This window comes from Podarcis erhardii (genome assembly GCF_964252035.2).
Source record: "Podarcis erhardii genome assembly, chromosome: 6".
Classification (NCBI taxonomy): domain Eukaryota; kingdom Metazoa; phylum Chordata; class Lepidosauria; order Squamata; family Lacertidae; genus Podarcis; species Podarcis erhardii.
In genome coordinates this window covers 63,210,977-63,238,261 of record NC_138510.1, presented here as the reverse complement: position 1 = coordinate 63,238,261, position 27,285 = coordinate 63,210,977, and the positions used below count along the sequence as shown (strand labels likewise).

Below are 27,285 nucleotides of genomic sequence, written 5' to 3'. Positions count from 1 at the left end.
ACTACAGTATGAAGTATGTAATTTTAATGTGTATTAAACACCTGCTGCAGAAAAATAAATCCTTCATTTAATTGTCCGTAATAGTTAATGCAAGTGTGGCACCAGTCTCACATTAGACCATCCACCATCCAGAGAACTGTGTAATTAACTCCACACACCAAATAGTGGTTTTAGCTTGCCTCGCACACAGCAGTCCAGCCAAATGACCCCTGTTTTGAAACACAGGTTTTTTAAATTTAAATTAATTCATCAGTGTATGAAAGGTAAACATAGATGTTTCTATGTTTTTTATCTTAAACTTCTGTCACTTGTGCTGAGCCTTGGTGATAGTATGGCTATTAACTGAGATAAAGGACCTCCCAATCTGCAGAAAACACTGTTGAGGATACCCTGTGGCCAGGACCCAGATATGCAGCCAGGTCATTTGTTGTTATTTTGCTACAGATGTTCCCAGTGTCAAGGGGGAAACAAAGCCTCCAGCTGTAGCCTTCTTTTCTTCTGCACATGTGGAACACTTCTTTGGATGATGACCCACAAATCTAAGTGAATGTGGAACATCCTGAAATTCATGAAAAAGTGACACGTAGTAGAGGATGGGGCAAATGGGGCACTGTCCCACCAACCTGTCTGCATCAGCCAGCCCCCACTTGCCTGCCTTCTCTCTTAGAAGCAGCCCAGGAGATGGAATGGCTACCAGCATACTCTTCAGTCTCAAGAGCTGCCCTTGTAGAACTCAGCAGGGAGGAGCATGGGACAAAAATTAGGATCCATTGATGCTACGTATCATTGGTTATGGCTCTACCGTCTGTTGGTCTCCTTGTCTTCCACCCTACCAGTTCCAACATGCACCAGCCACCACTGCCATTAAGTAAATGCTGAGTCCATGTGCCCACTGGACCACTTTGATCAGTGCAACTGGCACTATGACAGGTGCCACATCATACCCATTCCACATTTATAAGAGCTTGGTCATTTAGTTGTGGCAGCATCTGCACTTTCGAACTCCTTGCCTGTTGAGATCAAGCGGGCACCTTCACTGTACTCTCTTCGGTGCTTGCTGAAAAGTAGCACAAATGCACAGCCCCTTTTGAGACTCGTCAGATATGTGCCAATGTGCTGCGGGAGAGTCATACACTGACACTGCATGTTTGACACTTACAACTTAGTTACAGCTCAAGTAAGCACAGCCTATGTGACAGATGAGCACATAGATCAGCAATGTACCAGAAACATCTCACAGCATTCCCAATTTAAATCCTTTCAGTTTCTGCAATACTGAATGCAGTAGACACAAGTTGCCTTTTCTCCCAGTCTTGAGGGGGGATATTAAAATTAGGATAAGAAAATTAATAACAAAAAAATAACAGTTGTACGCAGTGTGAATAAGTTCAGAAATATGAGAGAAGGCCAGCCTTCCAAATAATCCACTGAGCCCCCAAATGATAGTTTCTTCTAAAGCACTAAAATGCAGTCTGGGGAAAGGGAATGCAAGCTTTGTTGTTGTTGTTTAGTCATTTAGTCATGTCCGACTCTTCATGACCCCATGGACCAGAGCACGCCAGGCACTCCTGTCTTCCACTGCCTCCCGCAGTTTGGTCAAACTCATGCTGGTAGCTTCGAGAACACTATCCAACCATCTCATCTTCTGTCGTCCCCTTCTCCTTGTGCCCTCCATCTTTCCCAACATCAGGGTCTTTTCCAGGGAGTCTTCTCTTCTCATGAGGTGGCCAGAGTATTGGAGCCTCAGCTTCAGGATCTGTCCTTCCAGCGAGCACTCAGGGCTGATTTCCTTAAGAATGGATAGGTTTGATCTTCTTGCAAGCTTACTGTGAGACAATCACAAACTTGATTGGTCTTTTCAGGTGGTGCATACAGTTCACAAACCATGAAGAACTATTGTGAGGAGATAATGACAATAGCTCACAGCAGCAAAGAATACTTCCCTTAGTTTTGCAACATGAAAGGTTAGTTCTTGAAACTGGCATAAAACTGCAGAACTTTATTTTTAAAGTTGTAAAATTAATGTTTTCCTGGACCAGGCTTCGGATAAACAGAGTGAAAAAATATATTCGCTTTACGGTTTGGCTTCAGCTTACACTACACTACTTGAAAGTGGAAAGTCAGCATTGTTCCACTTGCCACCGTTTCCTTCTGTAGTTATAAGAGAAACCAGCTGTGGTATTCATTGGCTACTGTTCTGTATTTTCCCTTTTTTATATGTTACAGTTGCATTGTAATGTGATGGAAAATTCTTTGAAGCACTCAAGAAAAATGTTGTTATTGTTTTAAAAAAAGCATTTGGCAAGGTTTCATTGTTGCCTATTATTCATATTAGAGTTTTGCCAAAAAAAATTGTACTCTAAAATCATCTGTGGAAAATATGTTTTGGGTATTTTTTTAAAGGAAGAATTTGAAATAACTGGGTATATTGGGAGTTTAAACAGCCTTTCAGTAATTTATTTTCAGCTACCATAGAAATCAATGTAAGAAGACATATGTTCATATTGCCAAAAGGTAAAAGTGAGAGTTAAATATCAAATTTCTTAAGAAAAGTTCATTATCTGAATTGGTTGTTTAGGGAATCTGTTCCACTGGAGGAAATATGCAGGTCAATTCCAGCTCATCCTACTGAACAGCCAGGGAGATGTTCTTGGCAAATATGCATCTGCATATTTGGTGGTTATGAGGGTAATTGTGACTGCATCCTGGCTATATATGTCTGTTAAGCTGTCTGTTAAGGGGTATCATAAATCATGGACAGCTATTCAGAAATTTGAGCAAAATTAATGCAGCTATTTTTCTCAGTAGATTTATATCCCAATAAATTCTTACACTGCTTGACTCATTGCAGTCAACATTCAGATACCCAAAATACTCTGGAGCAAGAACTCTTCACTCTGCATGCAGCCTAATTCCATCACCAAATTCCAAGAAATAATCCTTGGTTTCCCTTAGTTTGACAGACTGATTTTAGAACCCTTGTTGTGGCACAAGAAAGTTAGAGTCACACTGTTTAAAAAGGGGCCACATTATTATTATTTTTGTCTGCAGTTAACATAGCAATGTTTGAGAGAGAATGTTGTATTCTATAAATATGATGTGGGATTTGATGTTTGAATCTACTTGCTGATACATTTGCAGCCTAATTCTATGCTGATACATTTTCAGCCAATTCTATTCTAACTCAGAAATAAGTTCCACTGAGATCAATAGGTCTAGGCTTGCAGCCTTCAGTAGAATATACTCAGCTCACTGTTCCCCACAGAGGTGAATGTCCAAGGCTGTAATAGCTATTACATATTTACAGAGAAGCCAGTGCTTTCATAAAATATGGGCAGCCCATATCAAGAATTATAGTATTCTTACGATAGGAGATTGGGAAAGACTGGAAACATCCTCTGTTATATGTTTTTGCACAGTAGGTTTACATTATAGGAGACAAAGATTTACTATAGTATCATGAGTGTCTGATGTTGTGTTTGTAGCTGAGAAGAACATACCGGTAGTCCTTCTACAAGTCCTAACAGAAATGTGTACCATTCATATGAAAAGCAACACGCTTAGATCAATGCTATCATCAAAGTTAACCAAACATACACTTTTATGACTAAATTTTGCATTTAACATAAAGGACACCAGGTCATGTAAGCAAAACATCTAACTATTCAAAAGAACACATTTAATAGCAATAAAAAATTCTAAAGGGGCTGCGTGAAGGGTACTGCTGGAAAACACGCCAATAGTAACTGAAGAAATATAAAGTATCTGATGTCAACATCAGACTAAGGCAGACTAAGTTCATCCTTTATGGCCAAACCATGAAATATTGCACAATAAGTATATTGACAGAAGAGACCTCTGATCTAAATAAAATGCTTTGTTGTTGTTTAGTCGTTTCTGACTCTTTGTGACCCCATGGACCAGAGCATGCCAGGCACTCCTGTCTTCCACTGCCTCCCGCAGTTTGGTCAAACTCATGTTAGTAGCAGTTTCATAAAAGGACAAAGATAGAGCAGGGCAGGGGAAAATTCCAATGCTAACAATTCGCTTTTAAAGTTTGGTATATAGAGGCATCTGATAATTTCCTATACTCTTCTCCCAAACCCATTACCACCGCTAGTGTTAGAAAAAGTAAAGAAGAATTTTAAAAATAAAAAATCCTGTAAATTGTAAACTACATAAATTTGACATTTGACATAGATTATACTTACAATGTGTACAACAGATTCACTGAAAGGTCTTCATCCAGGTATGGTGACTTAGTAGATAATTCCACAAGACAAAATAACTCCTCTGTGCTTTCTTTAGACCAAAACTGTAGATTCCATATTGAATCTAAATGGAAAATTTATATATTTTTCAGAACTTCATTGCAAGCCAAAACCACTGAAATACCATGTACTGGAGAGAACACATTTCTAAGAAAGTTTCCAATCCCAAATAAATAATCAAGTGTTCTTAAATTATGGGGTGATCTTAATTCTTTTACTCGTACCAATACCAATAAATTCAAAACATCCTCTTACATTTTCTGCAGTGGCTCCCTGTTTGTGGAATGTTCTCTTGGGGGTGGGGTTGGTACCTTCAATTACACACCTTCAGGTGCCAGGCAAAAACGTTACTCTTCAACCAGGCCTTTGGTTGATTAACATCCTATACCAGGGGTCAGCAACCTTTTTCAGCCATGGGCCGGTCTACCGTCCCTCAGGCCATGTGGTGTGCCAGACTATATGGGGGGGGGGGAGATGAACAAATTCCTATGCCCCACAAATAACCCAGAGATGCATTTTAAATAGACACATTCTACTCATGTAAAAACATGCTGATTCCCGGACCGGATTGAGAAGGTGATTGGACCGCATCTAGCCCACGGGCCTTAGGTTGCCTACCCCTGTCCTATACCCTTTTAAATGTGTTTGTGGGAAGGGGTGGAGGTTATTAGTTTGTTTGCTTTTATTATGTATTTTGTGGTTTTTATCTTGTATTTTTATGTTTTGAACCGCCATGGAAGATATATGGAAGAAGGGCTGTATACAAAACAACAACAATAATAACAATGATTTTCTACAACAATAATAATGATTGCATACCAAGCATACCTATTTGTTGAGATGTAAAAGCACCGCTTTCCGAGTACGTAAATGCCTTGATTTCCATTTCTGAAGTATATACAAAACAGTTAATATGTGTATCACTCCACTGGCAACATAGGAAATGATCTTCAGTCACCAGTGATGTGGCATTGGCTTTAATTGTACCATGTTCCTCATTTATGCTAGGACCATTCTCTGCAATTCCAGCGGGCAAAGAAATGTTAGAAGTCTTCTCTGATGGCACACATGGTAGCTGAAAGCTCTGTGGAGGAATCTGATATACCATGCAATAGGAAATTACCATTCGAAGAAAATCTGAGGGTACAGGGGGGGGGGAAAGGATTAGTCTGAATACCTCATATAACTGAGAGCTAGAACATTTATTAGCACAAGATAAAACAAATTCTGGGCAAAATTACTGAACGCACACTTCCAAAGACATGCATAAAATCACAGAAATACATTCACTGATACTTAAATAATTTTTTGGCTACCAGCTTAATTCTGGGTTCCCCACCACCCCCATTATTTTATTCTGTCATTAAAGGTAAAGGTAAAGGTACCCCTGCCCGTGCGGGCCAGTCTTGACAGACTCTGGGGTTGGTGCGCCCATCTCACTCAAGAGGCCGGGGGCCAGCGCTGTCCGGAGACACTTCCAGGTCACGTGGCCAGCGTGACAAAGCTGCATCTGGTGAGCCAGCGCAGCACACGGAAACGCCGTTTACCTTCCCGCCAGTAAGCGGTCCCTATTTATCTACTTGCACCCGGAGGTGCTTTCGAACTGCTAGGTTGGCAGGCGCTGGGACCGAGCAGCGGGAGCGCACCCCGCCGCGGGGATTCGAACCGCCAACCTTTCGATCGGCAAGCCCTAGGCGCTGAGGCTTTTACCCACAGCGCCACCCGCGTCCCTCGAGTGGGTGTCATTACTGGGTGTCATTACATATTCTGTCATATTCTGTCTGGGTGTCATTACATATTCGAGTGGGTGTCATTACATATTCTGTCATTACTCATGAACAAAACATCAAGAACTAGATTCACATGGATATAAAATAACTTATGTACACTGATGTGAAGCAGTTCAGCCACAGTTCCATCCCCTGAGAAGCACTCCAAAATTGCCTTCATCTTTCAGCAAGGAAGGGTATATATTATAAACGAATGTATTATAGAACAGCATATTTATATTTAGTAAAATTTAGTTACAAAATTCAGGAGTACAAATTGTTGTTGTTGTTATTATTATTATTATTATTATTATTATTATTATTATTATTAACATTGTTTTATATTGTCAAGTTTTTAAATTTTGCAACTGGTGTTTTTTGTCTTGATACTGGTCACCCCCACTGCCTAAAACCACTTGTACTTACTTTGCAAAAGTATGTCTCTGTACGTATAAAGGCCTCGTGCAGTAGATCAGTGTATGAGGAGTGACAACTATTAGCCCCGCCCACAACATTACAGGCAATGTGCAGCCCTTCCCCCTGGAGCTCAAGGGGACAGCACAAATATGTGCAGAGAGGGGGCCTTCCATGTGACCTGGAACCCCCTGCACAGTTAAATGCCCTTTCCTCTTACAGTAAACAAAGCATCATTCATCTTCATATCTTTTATGCCTAGGCCTTGCCCCATAAGACTGGACCCCGCAGTCACTGAATTCCTGCTCTCTATGTTGTATCACTGTTTTTATGATACTGTTTTGTTGTTTTCATGTTGTAATTCTGTCCACCACGCAGATATCTTTAAATATTGAACAGTTTAGAAATGCTTTTAATTAAACAACCAAATCATTACCACGTGTTTCACAGGATTCCAGATCATGTGGAAACCTTCATCCACACAGCTGAACACACAAAGGCTCCCTGCTGCAGAAGCATGTATGGATGACAGCAACAACTGCTAGTGAACACATGCAACATTGTTGGTGGTGTTAGCCAGCACAGCCCCACACATTGGTTCGACACGTGAAGGCGATATATAAAAGCCTAGTGGCTATTAACTTTAAGATGGCAATTCTTACCATATATTATGTATATTTTGTAAGAAATCAACAGAACAGAATCATGTTGCTAATGTTGAGATAATATATAGTGTTCCCTATCTTTTGAACATGCACCTGTGTATGTGGTCAAATTATAAAACAACCCATTGCAAATAGGGTTATTATCAAAATTTACAGTGTTAAGTTGCTAATTGGGGAAACCACTTGAAGCATCTGTTGCGTTGAGCTATTTCAATTGCTTTTGTTTGATTTGCTCATTGCAAACAGCTGAAAGCCTTTAAATTTTGGTAACAAACCCAATTTGCAACCGGGTGGGGTTTTTTTTGAATAATTTTGATTGCAACTGTATGCTTGGCTTGCTATACTATTACATTATCTAGAACAATTTCATCATAAAAATGTTTCCTCTGATATGATTTGAGCTATAATATTCGTCTGCCAATCTGTTACTAATTCTAGCATCAAATCCCTCAAAGATACAGAGAAATTCAGGGACACTGGCCAAGAAAGAAGTGCACCAAATAGACGACTAGCATCTTCTAAGATTATTTTCTTATGCTGTTGTTTAGAAAGAGTAGCCGACAACTTACTCAGCTGTAGAAATCCAGTCAAAATATTATACCAGTTCATCTTGGTCTAAACAGCAGATCTGAGGGCAAAAACAATCAGGGGGAAATAATGTCACACTGGCATTTATAGAAGAATAAAGAATATTTATGACACAGCAAACCAACTCCTACTTAAGGCTGACTGAGAAGGACAGCCTTGGATCTGCTGGATCCAAAGTCCATTGCTTGCTAGTTCTGAGCTCCTATACTTATAGGAATTCCCCCTCCCACTGAAAGCAATGAAATGTGGGTTTAAAAAAAATACACACACAAAAAAAATACACCTCCCTCCCAAAGTGAACCAGCAGCACTTTCCTTAAAGACCAACTAAGTCAGTTCTTGGTATGAGCTTTCGTGTGCATGCACACTTCTTCAGATACACTGAAACAGAAGTTTCCAGAAGATCTTTCACCTTTTCACCCCTTGCTTTTTCCTGTAAGACCTATTGCAGTCATTTAGAGTCGTCAACAGGCTCATCACAGCTATCTGCCAATCACCCATTCCCACCACCCTTCTGAGTAATACCCCTCCCCACCTTCTCACTATATAGAATGGTCTGGAAACTTCTGTTTCAGTGTATCTGAAGAAGTGTGCATGCACACGAAAGCTCATACCAAGAACTGACTTAGTTGGTCTTTAAGGTGCTACTGGAAGGAATTTGTTTTGTTTTGACTATGGCAGACCAACACGGCTACCTATCTGTAACAGCAGCACTTTGGAAGTGATGGACTGACTTGCCACTTATCTCTTCTCCCACCCCCACTGCCTAATTAGGATTTCTGTGATACTAAAATTGCAGTTCTTAGAGATCCTGTACATTTGTGGAAAAATAAAGAAACCTAGAATTCAAAGGCATTTTGTCAGAGGAGTTGATGCTTTCAGCTATGGTAACAACAGTTCTGTATTTGAACTGTAACAAGTTTAGTTCTTCTCCCAACAAGGAAGTTTACATGGTCAAGTATTACAGCAATTTAAAAGGAGTGGTTATAACTGCTATTGTGCATTTGAGAATAACACCAATATAGAAGCCATTGTGGTTATAACATGCTGCCAATGATATAGCAGAAAAACACAAGCAATGCATCTTAGAAAAAGTCAACAGAACTCACATATATTTAGCCTGTCCATTCATTTTTCTATGGCCTTGAGAGCCCCAACGCACACACAGCACTGACTAGACACCCACCATTCATTTCAGTTGAGAGAGAGCAGAGCTATCTGCACATTCTTTTATGAAGCACAGATCTGCTCTTTCCATTTAAGTAAATGAAAAACGCCATACATTGTGCAAGAGTCCCCCCCCCACACACATGTTAGAAGTCTACATTTTATATAACGCTCCAGTTATTTAATAGCATGTGAAACAGAAAGAAAATAAAACAGAATATGGGCAGAATTGTCTTCTCACCAGAATAAGGAACATAGGAAGCTGCCTTCTACTCAGTCAGACCATTGTAGGATTTGAAGGTGCTCTTTCCCAGTCCTACAGTAACGAACGCTTCTGGTTACACACGCTTTGGGTTATGAGCTCCGCTAACCTGGAAGTAGTTGCTCCTGGTTGTGAACTTTGCCCCAGGATGTGAGCAGCAGCCACGCGCGCAGTGGGAGGCGCAGTTAGCAAAAGCGCACCTCAGGATAAGAACAGTTTCAGATTAAGAATGGACTGCCGGAACAAATTAAGTATGTAACCAGAGGTACCACTGTATATCTCAACCTCTTCTGTAAAAGTAAACAGTATCCATTTCTTCTGCAGCCTGTAGTATATATTATCAACATTTACTAAACCGAAATAGCTTTGTCTGCTTAAAAGCCAAAGCCAGAATGTGATGTACCTTTATAGGAAAACTACTGTTTGAGTTATTAGCACAACAGCAGCTGCAACCAGTTAAAGTCAGCTTCAAGAGTTTATAAATTGTCCTTCCCATACATCAGGGGCAGGGAACCTCTGACCTAGTGGGTCTAACTAGGCCCATAAGGCCTCCACATTTTGCACTTTAGGCCATTTTGGCTAAGCTACATCCACCTACCAATCACTCAACCTCATACATGACATCAGGTGTAGGCAGGTAAAAAGGTGGCCAGGTTGGTGCACCTGGTGCATCAAAGCACAGTGCAGGGCTCTTTACAAAGGGCTTCCAAAGAGCCTTGCACAGACCTTTAAAGTCTTGCTCATCTGAGCTTCAGAACACCATGAAGGGCTTTTTAGAAGCTTCTTGCAAAGAGTGCTTTGATGCCATGATAATCAGCTGATTGTTGGGACCTCAAAGTGCCGTCCAGGGATCCTTGCTTCATATTCTCTTTCACTATTAGCAAACCATAATTATGATTCATCTTACAATAACCTTAGAAGATACTCCTTCTGAGGAAATGAAAAATTTAGCTACCTCAGATCCATAGCAAGCAATTAATTCAAGTAACCCAAATGGATTCTGCAAATCTAGATGTGGCTATTTGTTAAAAATTTGTCCGGGGGTTGGGTGGGTTCTATTTAGTAAACAGCAAGTGAACTGGTGCTTAGTCAGATCTGGACAATGGTAGGGTAGGGAGCTTTAATCCCTTAGCAGTCCAAAAAAGAATAAGCTCTCAGATCATACAAATCAATCCCCATAAAAGCCTGGGTGAACCACAACACTGTTTTCAGTCAACACGGAAATATTTCCAATGCTCATGCCACAAATTACTGTGCAGATTTGCATGTACATTCCCTTCTCTCTCAATATCTGCTCCCGTAAAGACATAGAAAGTGAGTGTTGAGGCAGCATGCCACTGTGGCAAACTGGGGGTGCAGAGTGATTCCTTAACATCCTGCTTAACTCCCCAGTTCTTTTCTGGGCTTCCATAAGAAACATGGCACTAAATATGCCTGGATATACCTATATAAGAGCCAAAAGTTCAAGCAGTATATAGCTAGAACACCAGCATAGGTGTACTGAGCATGAAATATCCATGCCACATGGTTACAACTAAATAGTAATGTTGAATTTATTTAGGGAAATCAAGGGTTTGACAACACTGAAAATAAGGGAAGGAAGGAACTTCTAAAATTGGCATCATAAACACACACAAACAGAGAGAGAGAGTTGGATCCAGATGTATTCCAGAAGAAGAAATACTGGCAATGCTATTGTTCTGTAAACTGTTGCACAAGAGACAGTGGAAGACCTCACACACTACGGACTTTCAGGGCCAGATTCAACTAGCAAGTCCCGCATGCCCCCAACATTGGCTCTGGGGAGGTCAAGAGAACCCCCAGAATAGCACAAGGGTGGAAGAGTAGGGAATCGTTCTATCTGGCAAGCAAAAATGCTTGCACCGATGGGACAATTGCCATAGTGCTACATTGATTTCCTCCCTTGGTTTATTTTTCACATGTGTGAGGTCGGGAAATGCTCTTCTACTTGTGGAAAAGGTCTAGTTGCAGAAAAGCATCTCTGAATCTCATCCACTGTATCTTAAGCTCTTTACTTCATTGTCAGACAATGTATTAATCTAGACAGGGTCCTTTAAACTTATTTGATTCCCAAAGTTCATTTGTTGCTCAAGGCATTTTCAAATTGAAGACAAGCTGGCTGTGTCTGGCACACACAAAAACCTACCTCATACTGGAAACTCTCTGGTCAATGTGGAAGCTGACTTTGAAATTTCCTGCAGAAGCAATCACATCTAGATAGGGTGGACTTTGGCCAGGGAAGATTTCCCACTGTCCCTGATGCAGATCAAAGTTGGGAGTTTTAGCTAAGTACTGAGTGCTTTGGTGCATGCCACATCTGGTCTCACAGAAAGAGGAAGATGCTTTCAAACATTTAAAACTGAATTAGCATTATGTCACTGACAGAGGGAGGATAGGAAAGGCAGATTGCAGGTGTCAGCTGCAGACTTTGATTCACAAAGGATATATGGACACACACATAGTCCCATCCCATTGCAATGTTAAAGGATTGCCCTGTGGAAGGCAGCTATTATTTTGCATGCATGCCGATACCACCAGCAACCATTTCCCAACCCTGGAAGCTGCAGATGGCAGTGGGGATGCTCACAATGTGTGGGCTCCTATCCACAAGGCAAGAACTTCTAATTTTAAATGTGGTATGTATAGCATTCACTACTTGAATGCCACTTTCAACAGCATTCCAACAACGAATGCAAGATCAGTCTTAAACGGGAGCTGCTTACATGGGGTGAACTTACGAGGTCTGTAACATTATTTAGGAAGGAATTCAGATTTAATGTGATGCAGCCTCAGTGTCATGAAGTCCATCACTTTAAATCAGGAAATTAAACTGAAATTCATTATTCATATTCACAACAACTAGGCTAAAAATGAAATAAAAAGGGCTGCCCACGGTGAAAACACATTTTATTGCTTATAAAATAAGATAAAAATAAGAAAAATTGTTCTTTTCCATTCCCTAGAGTTTCACTTGGACATGGCAAGTCACAAATGTCCCATCAGTCATGGCTGCCAGTGACATATTGAAGACATTAGCACCAAGAGACCAAACAGGAAGCCAAGGCACAGGCCCAAGAGATGTGTGCTATGTTATTTTTCTGAATTGGAGGAATGTTATTTGCTTACCAAACCAGTTTTAGTGTTATTTACTACTTTGAAGGAATTGAATCTCTCAAACTATTTTATGGATTTAGCCAAACAATTTGAAATAATAGGTAAAGTCTGCAAAAGCTTCAGTGCAGTAATACACACTGCATTATGTGCAATCTCTACTTGGGTAATCTGAATTACATAGTGCACACTTCTAATTAGCCAGGTTGACTGCAAAATTGTATGTGCTCAGTTCAAAAAATGTTGCAATTCTCAGCAGGGGTACAAAGAAAGCAGTCAAACGCTGCACACTGCCCAATCTAAAGCAAACCTATTGCAAGCATCTGTCTTGAAAGAATAAATAAAGCAGATGCCCCCCTTCTTCTCGTTCAATGCTACAATAAAAAATAGAGGACCCAGAGAAGAAAGGTGCAAGAACAGTGAAAATAATAGCCATGCATATTATTTCTAAAATTCAGAGGATGAGATGTTCTCTTAATAGCCCTCATACAGACTTCCTGCTTGTCAAACATTCTGTAATGAGAAAGCTCACCAATGGTGAACAAGTTGCTGGAAAGAAACAGTTCATCCACTAATACCAACATTCCCCCTCAATTCCCGAGCCAGAGGGACAGTTGGGCACATTCTCAGTTGTGTTTTTATTTCACTTGTGCATGCGATGATGTTTTTTTCCCACAATTCAATTTCCAAAGTTTCATCAGTGTAACAACTTTGTCTCCATGTATCCACACTTTCCTGTACTCTTTCAGCCCCTCTTTCTACTTTGTCTACAGGCTGTAGCCATAAAGCTGTTGTTGCCATGCTGCACCATAACTGTTGTTTGTTGGCAGTGTTACCATGGATATTGTGACACTGGCTGTAAAAATTGTTACGTTCTCTCCAATTGTTCATGTGCTGAACAATTTGCATTTAGCTAAATGACTGATCAAAACAGGAAATTTGAAACATAATTTTAGGGATATGCAGCATCCCCCCCCCCCCCGAACAAATCAGAAAAGATAGGTCCTCTGCAATATCCCTGAAGTTCTGACAGAATCAAAATTGCAAAACTTAGATACATTTTGAGCTAGCACAAATGCATTAGAAAATGCATGTGCCCAGCAACATGTGAGCTTGAAGACTCACAAGGGAAGACAGTCAAGAAGACAGGACCTTGGACAGCTCTAAATGGCCCTGCTAAACCAGCCACAGGAGATGCTACAACTGCAGGGAGTAAGTGTTAACTAAAGTGTTATGTAGCCTAACCAGACCGGAAGTGCTGTAAGCTCTGCTTCAGGAGTAGCTGTCTGGTCAGCCAAACAGCCCTTGCCTTATTTTGTAGCTTTTGAGTTCTGTGAGGCTGGGGAGCAGGAGTACTGCGGAGGACCCACCCTCTGAATCACAGGATGGTGGCAATGGTCTACTTGAGAAAGTTGCTGTCATGAGTTCCATAGCGATGCCTTAAAGAGGGCAGTTGGGATGACAAGAAGGAGTGGGAGATGCTCAGAGAAATCTGACCTCGGGAACGGTCCTAGCAGGTTGGGGGATGGAAATATGGGACCCTAGAAGGACTCTGGCCCAGGAGAGGGTCCCAACAGCTTGGAAGGTGGAGATCCAGAACCAAGGAAGAGGCCTAGCAAGGTAGCAAGAGAACAGCCTGCACCCCGCAACACAGGACACCCCAAGTGCAATGTCACAGGCCACTAAGCCAACTGGCACCTTTCCATGTCAGTGAAACACCTTCTGGGGAGGCACCTGGTGATAAGTCTGACAGCAAGTTAGCTCCGTCAGCATCACTTCCATCTCCAAGGATATGGAGGTGACACCACAAACAAACCATACAAGCCCAGCCTTGATGGAGGACTACCCATTTATTTATCCAGACCTGAGGCTTGGGACATCCGCTGCACAAATAGCTGTGCCTGTCCTGCTCTTCAAAAGGGGGCATGTCAAATGTTGCATCAACCTCTTAGCTAAGTCTACTCATGCACTGTCATGCTCTGCTGTGCATGTGCCTGTAGACCCATTGGAATACTGTGCTGACTTCGTTAATACAGCCTTTAATACCTCCAGTCATGTTGACAGTTTGAGATTTGAGGAGGAGAGTCAGAGTCGGGACAGCTGCCTCAAGCTCATCAGAGCCTTCTGCTATCCACTGAAAGGTCCCTCAGTCACAACAATGGCACACAACTATAGCTGAAACCGAATTTCAAGGCAGCCACTCTTCATCTGAAATGTGGTAAGATTATGCATTTGTTTTTAAATCAACCCAGTGTTAAATTTTAGCATACTATATTCATAAAAATTGACATACCATATTCATAAAAATTAAACATAAACCATGAAATTTAATACAGGAGTGTACATGATAGAATTGTAACTAAAGCACAGCTGAAGTCCACAAAACAGCTAAAAAAACCCCAAATACCCATAAAACCATTGTCATTAAAACACAGTTAAAAAGCAATAGAACTTTTGAAACAAGGTATAGACGACTAAATTACATGTTTAAAAAACAATTTTTTCAACAGCAAAAGAGACTTTATATTTCCAGCCTGAAGCTATAATCCAATAACCATACATCAGTTTTGAATGAATGAATTTGTTGTTGTTTAGTCGTGTCCGACTCTTTGTGACCCCCATGAACCAGAGCACGCAGTTTGGTCAAACTCATGTTTGTAGCTTCGAGAACACTGTCCAAGCATCTCGTCCTCTGTCATCCCCTTCTCCTTGTGCCCTCAATCTTTCCCAACATCAGGGTCTTTTCCAGGGAGTCTTCTCTTCTCATGAGGTGGCCAAAGTATTGGAGCCTCAGCTTCAGGATCTGTCCTTCCAGTTTCCTTCAGAATGGATAGGTTTGATCTTCTTGCAGTCCATGGGACTCTCAAGAGTCTCCTTCAGCACCATAATTCAAAAGCATCAATACTTTGGTGATCCGCCTTCTTTATGGTCCAGCTCTCGCTTCCATACATCACTACTAGGAAAACCATAGTTTAACTATACGGACCTTTGTTGGTAAGGTGATGTCTCTGCTTTATAAGATGCTGTCTAGGATTGTAATCGCTATTCTCCCAAGAAGCAGGCATCTTTTAATTTCGTGACTGCTGTCACCATCTGCAGTGATCAAGGAGCCCAAGAAAGTAAAATCTCCCACTGCCTCCATTTCTTCCCCTTCTATTTGTCAGGAAGTGATGGGACCAGTGGCCATGATCTTAGTTTTTTTGATCTTGAGCTTCAAACCATATTTTGCTCTCTCCTCTTTCACCCTCATTAAGAGGTTCTTTAATTCCTCCTCCTCACTTTCTGCCATCAAAGTTGTGTCATCTGTATATCTGAGGTTCTTGATGTTTCTTCCAGCAATCTTAATTCCGGTTTGGTTTCATCCAGTCCAGGCTTTCGCATGAAGAATTCTGCATGTAAGTTAAATAAGCAAGGAGACAATATATAGCCTTGTCTTATTCTTTTCCCAATTTTGAACCAATCTGTTGTTCCATATCCAGTTCTAACTGTAGCTTCTTGTTCCACATAGAAATTTCTCAGGAGACAGATGAGGTGATCAGACCCTCCCATTTTTTAAAGAACTTGCCATAGTTTGCTGCGAATGAATAGAGAGATGGAAATGGAAGCAACTGTACCTCTGAAGGGAAGGCATTCCACAGATGAGATACCACCACAGAGAAGATGATACCCCTTCACAGTGGATCTGACATGAACCATAGATACTGTATGTGAATTTGTTTTTCATTATCAATATTCCGACTGATATTTCCCAACAAACTTTAAAAAAACAAAACAAAAAACCCCAACCACCATTAATGACATATCAGCATGTAATTAGCATTTCTTTAACATCAACAGGAACTGGAAACTTTTGATTAATTATGTTTTAAAATCCAGTCCATTCCTATGCTGAATTTGAAGAAATGGGGTGGCATCCAACTAGGTCATACTCAGAGCAGACCTACTGAAATCAATGGGTGAGTGAAGAAGTTATACTCTATTTCAGAACAGCCATAGATGAAACAGCACTAAAATATAAGTGGGTCTTTCAGCAATAGTTCAAATATCAAATTAGTCACCAATGATCAAATGTAAACCATACAAGACTGGGAACACATCCAATAGTTCTGGCACTAAATGGCAAGTGAAAACATAAACTTTGTTTTATTATTTATTTATTTATACCCCCACACATCTGGCTGGGTCTTCTTCAATTTATCTATTAACAGGACAAAAAGCTTGTGAAATAAAAACATCAACAGCTGTTAGTTAACATGAAATGGGAACAGACTACTGTGCACACCCAAACTATCTTTAAAAATAAACAGCTGTTTTTGAATATTAAATAAATGCCTCCAAAGCATAACATCCTACTAATAATGCATATGGATATAGTGCATATGGCTATGTGTTCTGATTTTCATAACTAACTACATGCATCTCCTATTAATTTCTTTGAGAGCTAGAAGTCACCCCACACTCCTAAAAATTGGGTCCTCCATATAATTAGCTTTTTCTTAATTTGAAATGTGGCTGTATATTACAAAAAGTGTTCTGAAAGAAGTAAAGGCCTTAAAAACAAAGCAAGACTTCTGCTTGTAGCTTCATCCTTTCCCCCCTGGAAACAAATCCCACAATATTAAATGGGACTCACTCAAGACAAGTATGGATGACTGCACCCTTAACTTTAGAAAGCTATGTAATTTCCCCAATTATTCTCTACATGCTCAGCAGAACACCGAGTTCCCTATTCTGTTGCTTTAAGAACTGCACAAGAATATGAGAGCGAGAGTGGGGCTTGTTAAAAATCATCTGCTGCAGGGTATTAGTATTTATTGTAAGCATGTAGTGGTATGTATTTTTGCTGTTGTGCCACGTTTAGGAGGAAAAGTAGCATACAAGTTAAAATAATAATAATACAAACAAAGCAAATATACATTCAAGATACCTCGGGGTTTCACCAATAAAAGTGAAGGAGTAACAAAATGCTATACGTGTTTACTCAGAAGTATATCCCATTGTTTTCAGCAGGAATTACTCCCTAGTTTTCAGCATAGCAGCCTTACACTTCTATCAATAAGTATTATCCAACACCAATAGCAGGCCTACCTTGAATAGACTAAGGTAGATAGAGAAATTCTGTAAGCTGTGAAAGAAGGGAGCCACATCCCTGGAATTGGAGTAATCGATTCACAGGTTTGTCACACATACATGATTACAGAGTTGCCACACACTTACCAAGAAACAACTATTTTCATGTTACATAAGTAGTCCATGAAACTTCCATGGTTGCTTCCAGATGAGGTGTGTATTCATCCCAACTGGTTTCCACAAAGTTTGTGAAAGATTACATGATGTCCACCTTCTATTGATCATTCGTTCTTATTTGCTTGTGGAGATGTTACGCAACATCAGGTCAAACAATTGTTATTCCACGTTGTACAGTGCATTTCCCCATCACTTGTGACAAAAAAAGACTTGTATTTTCCCCCTCTCTGAAGTGTGTGGGAATATGGTCATTTGTCCATAAGAGCATGGGCAAAAGTTTATTATCGCAAGGATGATTTCATAGTAGAAAGCGTTGCTTGGAAGCATGAGCAGCGCGTGGAGAGCTCATGCCATCCAATGATTGGTCCACGTAGTATAACATGATCAAATACGTGGTCTGGTGTGAGAACATGAGACTAATGTATTGTATTGTCTTTTATCTGCGGACTGAAGCAAAGCTCTCTCCTTGAATTTGTATCTTTTCTGGGACTCACAATAAAGATTGGGGCAGCAGCAGCTTCTAGAGAGAGCTGCGGCTGACTTCTTCAACCCATCTTGGCGTGAGACTGATTATTTACGGATGGCGAGCTGGTTCTCGTCATTTGGTGCCCCGTGTGACTACCTTCGGACTCCACGTTGTTTCTCATCGTCCAGCGCTCACCACACCTTTTTCATCCGCTTCGGATCCCAGTGAGCGCTCCCTGTCCTTCTGCCTTTGTGGGGCAGTCTCTTTCGGACTTCGACTGATTTCGGACTTCGGGGCTGCGGCCCTCTCAGCACTCACTGCGCCCGGCACAGGTTTCAGACGCGTCTTTCATCCACTTTGGATCCCCGGTGAGTGTTCCCGCCCTTTTTGCTATTATGGGGCAGTCTCTTTCAGCGCCACAAAAGAAATTTTTTGATGAACTTAAGTTCCTTCTTGCCAGTAACAACCTTGTTGTACTTGATGCCAACCTCAAAGCGCTTATACTAGCTCTGGACACCCACTGCCCCTGGTATCCTCAAAATGGCACTTTGAATTTAAAAGACTGGGAAAAAATAGGGCAATTTTTCCAGAACCATCCTAAAATTGATATCAAAGTTTTGCATGCCTGGTGTAAAGTCTACAAAGCTTTGTCGAGCTTAACTCCTGCAAATATCCTCCTGGCTGCCTCATTGCCTGTTTCTCCTGTCCTTTTGGCTCCTCCTTTGCCTCTGCATCCCACGTTGCCTTCTTCGAATCCTCCGGTTTATGTACCTCCAAAGCCCCCACCTCCTCTGCCCAAGGCATCTGGCACCGCTTCCACCCCACTTCAAGAGGCCCTTCGCGCCGCTGCTCCGTTGCTGGCCTTTGATTCTACAACTCCTAATCTCTTTCCTGTGATTGCTCCTGCCGCCCCGGGGGGAGGCCCAGCCCGGCACGAACAGTTTGATTTGAGATTCATAAAGGAAGCTTTGTCTTCTGTACCTGATGACAAAAATGAGCGAGATGGCCATTGGGGCAGCGTCAGACAGGATCCTACAGAGCCTTCTGGACAATTTGTCAATCACTTGTATAACACCCTTAAGCGGCAAGTTCAAGACATGGCAGCCCAAGAAGTGATTGTTCGCCAGCTTGCATTTGATAATGCCAATGAGGACTGTAAGCAAGCACTACGCCCTTTGATGACAACTCCCAATATAGCCATTGCAGATATGCTTAGAGCCTGCCAATCGGTGGGGACTGATTGCCTGCTAGCCACGGCTTTGTCCACCACCGTGTCTCAGAATTCTGCCAAGGATAAAACCTGTTTTGGATGTGGCGAAGTGGGTCATTTTCATGTGCAGTGCAGATCTACCACACAGCTATGTCACCCCAGCACAAAGTGCCCCATCTTTGATACAGGCCAGGACTTGTCAATTTTATGAAGCACATCTTAGATCTCACACTGGCCACCCTGGGTATTTGGCAGAAAGGATTTTACGCCTGCTGAACTTCACTTCGTCTTCGCCCAAGGAGACACCAGCGCCTTGCAACCGTATTTTACGCTGTCTGCCTGTGGGAATCTGCCTTCTGACCTCAACCCGCCCTGCAGCTGGAGACATCGCCCCATTGACGTGCCCTGGATGGAGTCACCTTCTACAGCTGTTCCAGTGTTTCCCGGCACGTTGAAAGGCCATCTTCGTATCTACCGCATTGGCCCCCTTCCCCCTGGGAAGCCACTTCAACCACCAAATATCATTACAGTTTTGCTGCTTCTTGTTTGGGAAATGAACCTGGCTTTGAAGGATGCCCTCGCTATACTGGCATCGCTTGGATTTTACCCCCCAGATCTCTTCTTCTTCTCTCCTCCCTCAGGAGTCCTGCCCCATGATGTGTTCCCCTGAGCATGTACAGAAAGCTGTCTTGGAACTATTGTGGACTCTTGGCAGGACAGGGGGTGAGGAGGTTTCAGTGTGTTCCAGTTGTTTCATACTTGTGCTTTGGCATGGTTCCCGGACAGAGAGCAAGTTGCAATGTGGTTCTTTAGCAGGGCCTGAGAAGACAATGGGCTCTGTTCTCTACCTTGTTGCAATCTTTTTAGTTACAGCAAGCGGGATATGCTTGGCTACTGCCTTTCAGCTGCTGAGAAAAATAATTTTGAAATAAATGTCAGAAATAAGAGATGTAGCGCTTAAAATGTTTTAGATGTAATCCTTGCTTCCAAAGGTGGAGTTTGTGCCTTGATTCATTTTCATTGTTGTATGTATATATCTGATCAATTGACTAATATCTCTGCTACTACTGATTATATGGAACAAATGATAGCCCATAATCCTTTGAATCCACCCGAAGGTTTTGATCCATGGAATGGTTGTTTTCTTGGCTACCTAATAGAACATGGTTAAGAAAAATTTTGCTAATTGTACTAATGGTCCCTCTTATAATATAAACAAGAAAAGAGGGGATGTGGGAATATGGTCATTTGTCCATAAGAGCATGGGCAAAAGTTTATTATCGCAAGGATGATTTCATAGTAGAAAGCATTGCTTGGAAGCATGAACAGCGCGTGGAGAGCTCATGCCATCCAATGATTGGTCCACGTAGTATAACATGATCAAATACGTGGTCTGGTGTGAGAACATGAGACTAATGTATTGTATTGTCTTTTATCTGCGGACTGAGGCAAAGCTCTCTCTTTGAATTTGTATCTTTTCTGGGACTCACAATAAAGATTGGGGCAGCAGCAGCTTCTAGAGAGAGCTGCGGCTGACTTCTTCAACCCATCTTGGCGTGAGACTGATTATTTACGGATGGCGAGCTGGTTCTCGTCAGAAGTGGCTTCATTGCGCAAGAGCACCATATCCACTTTAAATGTACAACTTGAACTTACTGATATGCACTTTAATCCCATCCACAAATTAGCAACAGACTGGAAGCACCCCATGCTAAGGTAATTTGTAGGGTTGGTTCACATTTAACATCCAAACATGGCTTGGCATCAACAGGCTCTATGCTCAGGGTTGGCAGGCTGAGAGAAAACTTCAGCACTTCCTCTTCCACCTGTATGCTATGTTTTAATCCATTATTTCCACTTTTGTGTAAAATGTGGTTTACCACTGGGTGACAAACCAGAAAACTGTGGTTTGTATAACTCCTCCAAACTAGTAGGAGAAATCATTGTTTGATCCTGATTTGCAATCCTAGTTTTGAGGTATTTTCCAATCCCCAGTTCATGCTCATATCTTTTTGGGTGCAACAAGTGTGGAATTATTTGGATTCTACATGGTCATGTTTGCATGTAACAGTAAGACAAAAACCTTAGCTTAAGAAACCAAACTGTGAGTTGTGTTCTGGTGCATGTATCCTGATCACTTCTGCTTTGCTCATCCCTCTTTGAGAAGCAAATAGATTAATGAACCCAGGATTACCAAACCCAGGGTTGTGATTTATTTCTCCCTAACAAACAAAAATCAGTCTTAAACCAAGTTCGTTGCTTGGTGGCAAATCCAGGCTTGTGCTGCAATATGTTTAATTCTTTATGGCAAAAAATTACTATGCAAGCTTGTCAGGAAATAACACAGATTACAAAAAGAGAGATTTGATTCTTCAAATAACTTATTCAAACTGATTTTTTTTCATGCCTAGTGATTCAAATCCTGATTTGAATCAATTATTTCAGTGAAGCCATCATGAATACATGTATAAATAATCAGCATATTAAGTCTCACCACGGGTTATTTTGATACTATGGGCCATACCCAATGAAGTAGTTCTGACAACACAAGGTTGTGCAATAGAACTTCCCCTCCTTCTCCTCTTCCTGCAACCCCAATTTGTTCTAGGGTTTCCCTCAACCCTCCAGAGCAGATTTTGAGAGCGTGCGGGGACAGGAGGTACATAGGGAGAAAGAGGGGAAGTTCCACTGTGCAAGCAGAAATCTTTGCACTAGTAGAAGCACTTCATATATATTTAATAGATCATCACATATCATAATGCCTTCAAACAAAGACAGTGACTCACAGAGGAACAGGCTGCATATCACATTTAGACATAAATATTTTTAACTGAGTAGGTTTTGTAGACACAAAAAGACAATACAGAAAGGACAAGGTCACTCCCCCACCCCCACCCTGCAAAACAAAACACTTATAAAACTCTACAGATTAAGAAGGTACTGCTGGCTGAATATTTATTTTCTGTATAGACATTTCAGTTTTCCAACTGTCTACAGGGAAGAAGTTGATGGAGCATATAAACGTTCCATTTTGGCAAGCTTCTAGAATTGGTCTGACAACTACAAAAAAGCTCCTCACTTTCAGGTCATTTGCTTCCTTAAGAAGTATCTTCTGGCACTAAGCAGAGAATACACAAAGTACAAAAAAACCACAACTTCACTATGTCAGTCTACCACCACCATTAAGTTGCATTTATATTAAACACAACACACTACACTACACTTGATCTTAGTCAAAAGACTGAGAAGCAATTGATTGCAGACAAAAGGTAATCAAAGTTTTCTTGACATACATAATTGTCTTCATAGTGGACCTTAGTGATAATTTTTAACATGATGCCAATATTATACTGAAAGTAAATTTGTTTTACATAGAATTTTAAATCATAATTGTTATTTGCAATTGTGGACATTACTTTACGGCTTGTAGAATCATAGAATCATAGAGTTGGAAGAGACCACAAGGGCCAACCCCCTGCCAAGCAGGAAACACCATCAGAGCACTCCTGACATATGGTTGTCAAGCCTCTGCTTAAAGACCTCCAAAGAAGGAGACTCCACCACACTCCTTGTCAGCAAATTCCACTGTCGAACAGCTCTTACTATCAGGAAGTTCTTCCTAATGTTTAGGTGGAATCTTCTTTCTTGTAGTTTGGAGCCATTGCTCCGTGTCCGCTTCTCTGGAGCAGCAGAAAACAACCTTTCTCCCTCCTCTATGTGACATCCTTTTATACATTTGAACATGGCTATCATATCACCCCTTAACCTCCTCTTCTCCAGGCTAAACATGCCCAGCTCCCTTAGCCGTTCCTCATAAGGCATCGTTTCCAGGCCTTTGACCATTGTGGTTGGTGTCCATCTGTCTCGGAAGACAATGGAAGAGTGCGCCTTTAGGGGTGAAGTCAAACTACTGGGGAGTTACAGCGCCTGATGTAGCTGTAGAGACTGATATGGGAGAGGTATGTTTTACTGCAACTGGGGCAGATGAAGACATCCAGTTGTGCTGCTGCAGATGCACCAGGGTGTTTCTTCTCTCTGCACTCCTCCCAATAGCCATTCCTTCTCTGGTCACTGCTACAGATGTGCGACTTGACTGTCTGTCTCCAGGCACTGCAATCATCTGCAAAGGATTTCCCACACAAGACTGATATTGCCAGCCTTCATGTCACATTTGCAGACATCTTTGTAACACAGTTAGTCTTTCAAAGGGCCTGGTGCCTGAAGCCTGTTCCCTGTAGAGCACATCCTTGGGGAACCTGATCCTACCATCTTTTATTTGGTGGACATGGCCAAGCCAGCGTAGCTGTCCCTGAGACAAGAATGTGAGCATGCTAAAAATATGGGCTTCAGAGAGAACATCTTTGTTTGAGATTCTGTCCTGCAATGTGATGCCCAAAATCTTCCTGATGCAGTGCATGTGGAAGGCATTGGGGCATTGTTCCTGGTGGTTGTAAGTTGCCCATGACTCACTTCTGTAAAGGATACACAATACACAAGCCTGGTAGATCTCCAGCTTGGTATTGGACATTTCCCCATACCCTTTTGGAGAGGCGAGCCATTGCTGTAGCTGCCTTGCCAATAAATACATGTGTTCAGCTCAGCATCAATGAGGAGGTTGCTGGTTATGGTGGAACCCAGGTAGACAAAATCGTCTACCACCTCAAGCATGTAGTCATCACTGCTGATGCTTGGAGTGCTGGCAACATCCTGACCCAGGAAGTTGGTCTTCATCAGGCTGTGGGAAAGGCCAAACTCCTTGCAGGCTTGGACAAATGATGAGTCTCTGCAGAGCTTCCACGGAGTGTGCTGTCAAGGCTGCATTATCTGGAAACAACATCTCTTGAATAAGGATCCACTGCACTTTTGTCTTGGTGCAGAGACCATACCAGGTCAAACAGACCCATGTCGCTCCTCGAATGTAAGGCGACACCATTTTCAGTTGAGCTGAAGGTGTATGAGAGCACTGGGGAGAAGAATTTGCCAAAAAGAGTTGGGGCAAGCCCTGTTTCACGCTGTCATACTGCTCGGTGCTGCATTTGTTATCGTTGAAGGATATCATCATCTTGTGAAGCTTATACAAAATAAACTTGAATCAAAAATTGAAAGTTCTGTATAAAAATTCCTGCAGAACACAATTTTTATTTTTATTTGATTGATCTCTACACTAAACCTCATTCTCTTAATTCAAGGCAAGAATCCAATGGCTTAGCATGGAGAATAGGGTTTTTCAAAAACCTTTTTCTTTGAATAGCAGACCTCCATGCCATAGAAAACTGCTTGCAACTATTAATAATAATAATAATAATAATAATAATAATAATAATAATAATAATAATTTACCCCGCCCATCTGGCTGAGTTTCCCCAGCCACTCTGGGCAGCTCCCAATCGAGTGTTAAAAACCATACAGCATTAAATATTAAAAACTTCCCTAAACAGAGCTTCCTTCAGATGTCTTTTAAAAATAAGATAGCTGCTTATTTCCTTGACATCTGATGGGAGGGCGTTCCACAGGGCGGGCGCTACTACCAAGAAGGCCCTACTTTTCAAACTCCCCTCATTTTCGAACGTAGTTCACCATGTGACACAGGATTATGTTGTCAGGGGGCAGGGGACATAGCCCAAAGCTTCCTTAGCTGTGCAGAACTAGTTATGTGGTACTATGGTCAATGTCTCTTAGTTTGATGCAAGGTCAGTTCTTGCCCTATTTGCTGTGGTCTCAAGGCATTCAAAGTGAATGTGTGATGAAAGCCACCATGTCTCATGTGCAAGCATTCCCCATAAATGTCTGAAGGGGCCTTATAACTGTGTTCAGCTGAACATTCTTAGAACCATGCAGATATTTCCAACGTGGTTATTTAAATACTTCCTTTTCAGCACGGCACAGGGCAAATTAGGGGTAGAATGCATGCGCCTGTGCCTCTGTCACACATTCTTCCCCACGCCATGCAGGACTTCTACCCCTCATAACTTTCAAATATCTGGAATTCACTATTTGCTTGTATTTGTTATTGTTTAGGGTTGTCATGTGTCCTCTTTTTCCAGGACAGGTCCTCTTTTTCAGGGGTAAAATTTCTGTCTGGGCAGATTTTTAAAATTTGCCAAAATGTCTCTGACTATACTTTCTGGATGAGACATAGACATAACTAGTGGCTGAAGACTTGCTTTCCTCTTCTCTTCTCCTGCCCCCCCCCCCAGCAATATATCACAGCTTCTATAGCCTGCATATATTTGGGGTATTTAAAATTAGAGTCATCATGGCATTCTCTTTTTTGCTCTTCAAAATATGGCAACCCTATTGTTATTTGTTAATGCTTCCTACTTTTTAACCTACTTTTATTAAATGTTTTCTCTCAAATGTTTACAAATTAACTCTCTGCTATACAGATTTGCTACAGGAAGAAATCTTGTCTAGTCTTAATTGTACTTGTAGGCACTGCAGTCAGGATCCAAAAAAATGTGAAACAAATGGAGCCAGTCTTTGAAGTTTTTTTTTTTCAAGCAGCACCTCTCATAATTTTATGCACATTGTGAGTAAGCTGTTCTGGACACAGTGCAAATTCTGAGTAAATCTATATGGGCTTGCTTTGTAGTAGGACTTTCAAAAGCAGTTTGTGATGTGGCATAGGGGTCAGCTATCCTATGAAAATGGGTTTTTAAAATCCACTGGGTGAGCAGAAACTCTAGGAAGCTGCTTGGATCTCATATATGTAGATAATAAATAATAATTTCAGATAGCCACATGAAGAGTTCCCCCTCTCTCTCTTTCATTACGTACACCTAAACACAAGCCATGGAGCAGTTTGCATCTGCTCTCCAAAATATTAGAACAGCTAATATTTCAAAATAATTTAAAATTGTTTTTATTAAGCAAACAGCCAAAGGTCTCAATAAAATGACTCTTCACCCTGTTCTGTGTCATGCAAATCCCACAAGGTTTGAAAATGAATGGAACATTATTACACTAGGAAACAAAACAAGTGCCAGTGAAAACACTTAAGTCCTAAACAGTCCCATTGCATAACCCTTAATTATGCTATCTTTTAATAGCTACTGCATCTTTACATGACTGTTACAAAGTTAATGCCAACAACACATTGCTTGTGTAATTTCAAGCAAAAGAATAGATAAGTTAGGAATGTGTTTCAAATCAATAAAACTGCCGCGCATGTGTGCGCGTGTGTATGTGTGCAAAGGGTCCATGTTAGTACATAAGAAAATGAAAGGGGGGAAACCCCACAGCTGGGCAAGACTTTTATTAGTATCAACCAGCAGATTTTGGCTGTACAAAATCTAACATTTCCCACCATTTTAAAACCTATTTCTGGAACCAATTCCAACTGATGTAAATACACATTGACACATTGTGGTAAGCCATAAGCCATGACCTGCTGTGAATGAGCAGCATGCTAGTGCACACTGCTGAATTGCTCCTACCTTTGTTCCTCCCTCCCTGGAGCCAGGAGGAACAAACCATGAGCCTTGGTTTACCATGATATAGGAACCAGCACTTGTGGCTTTGTTTCTCTCCAAACTGTGTCACCCACACCAGAACACTGTCACTCTGACCCAAATTGACAATCTGAAATCAACAGTACATTGTACCAAAAGCTTTTTAGAATTTGGACTTGGAGCAGCAACTCATGAATGCAAATCCCTGCACAGCCATGATCAAACTAGGGTATGGCATCCCATACACCAACCTACCTTGGTAGCTTGTTATGATGATAAAAATTGGATAACCCCGGCCTAGGCCGCCAGGAGTTCCTTGGAGGAAGGCTAGGATGAAAATGTGGTAGATGTTGGGTCTTCTAACTGCATTACAGGAACTATGATAAACATGATGTGCAAAAATGCCACTGGTGGCAGATCACTAAGAGAGTTGTAGGTTACAGCTCTGGTGAGATTTGCAAAGGAAAACCTTACCAGCACTCATTACAAGCTTCTCTTCGATTTATTTTTTTCCAGGCTTTTTGTTTTAGTTTGCAGTCCTTGTCGTGAAAACTTTTGAGAGAACAAGACAAATAGCTCGTTTAAGGTGGCCAAACTACCAAGGAGCTGAAAGCATCTTTGCCTCTCTTTTTCCAAAGGACAAA

The 27,285-nt window shown here is 41.4% G+C and overlaps 1 protein-coding gene and 1 long non-coding RNA gene across 3 annotated transcripts in view; one reads left to right on the top strand and one right to left on the bottom strand.

Moving 5' to 3' along the window:
* LOC309344669 overlaps positions 1 to 2,119 on the top strand; it is a 50,330-nt gene extending 48,211 nt beyond the window's left edge. Inside the window, exon 4 of the long non-coding RNA XR_014157830.1 lies at positions 1,863 to 2,119. This is a non-coding gene — a long non-coding RNA (uncharacterized lncRNA). The remainder of the gene's footprint in view (positions 1 to 1,862) is intronic.
* Positions 1 to 27,285, bottom strand: part of LEPR (leptin receptor) — a 66,077-nt gene that overhangs the window by 37,990 nt on the left and 802 nt on the right. For both annotated transcript variants that reach the window (XM_081867151.1, XM_081867152.1), the window contains exons 2-4: positions 7,689 to 7,747; positions 5,100 to 5,408; positions 4,212 to 4,335 (exon numbers count right to left, since the gene is read on the bottom strand). In XM_081867151.1, coding sequence (XP_081723277.1) covers positions 4,212 to 4,335; positions 5,100 to 5,408; positions 7,689 to 7,728 — 473 coding nt within the window. In that variant the 5' untranslated portion in view covers positions 7,729 to 7,747. The remainder of the gene's footprint in view (positions 1 to 4,211; positions 4,336 to 5,099; positions 5,409 to 7,688; positions 7,748 to 27,285) is intronic.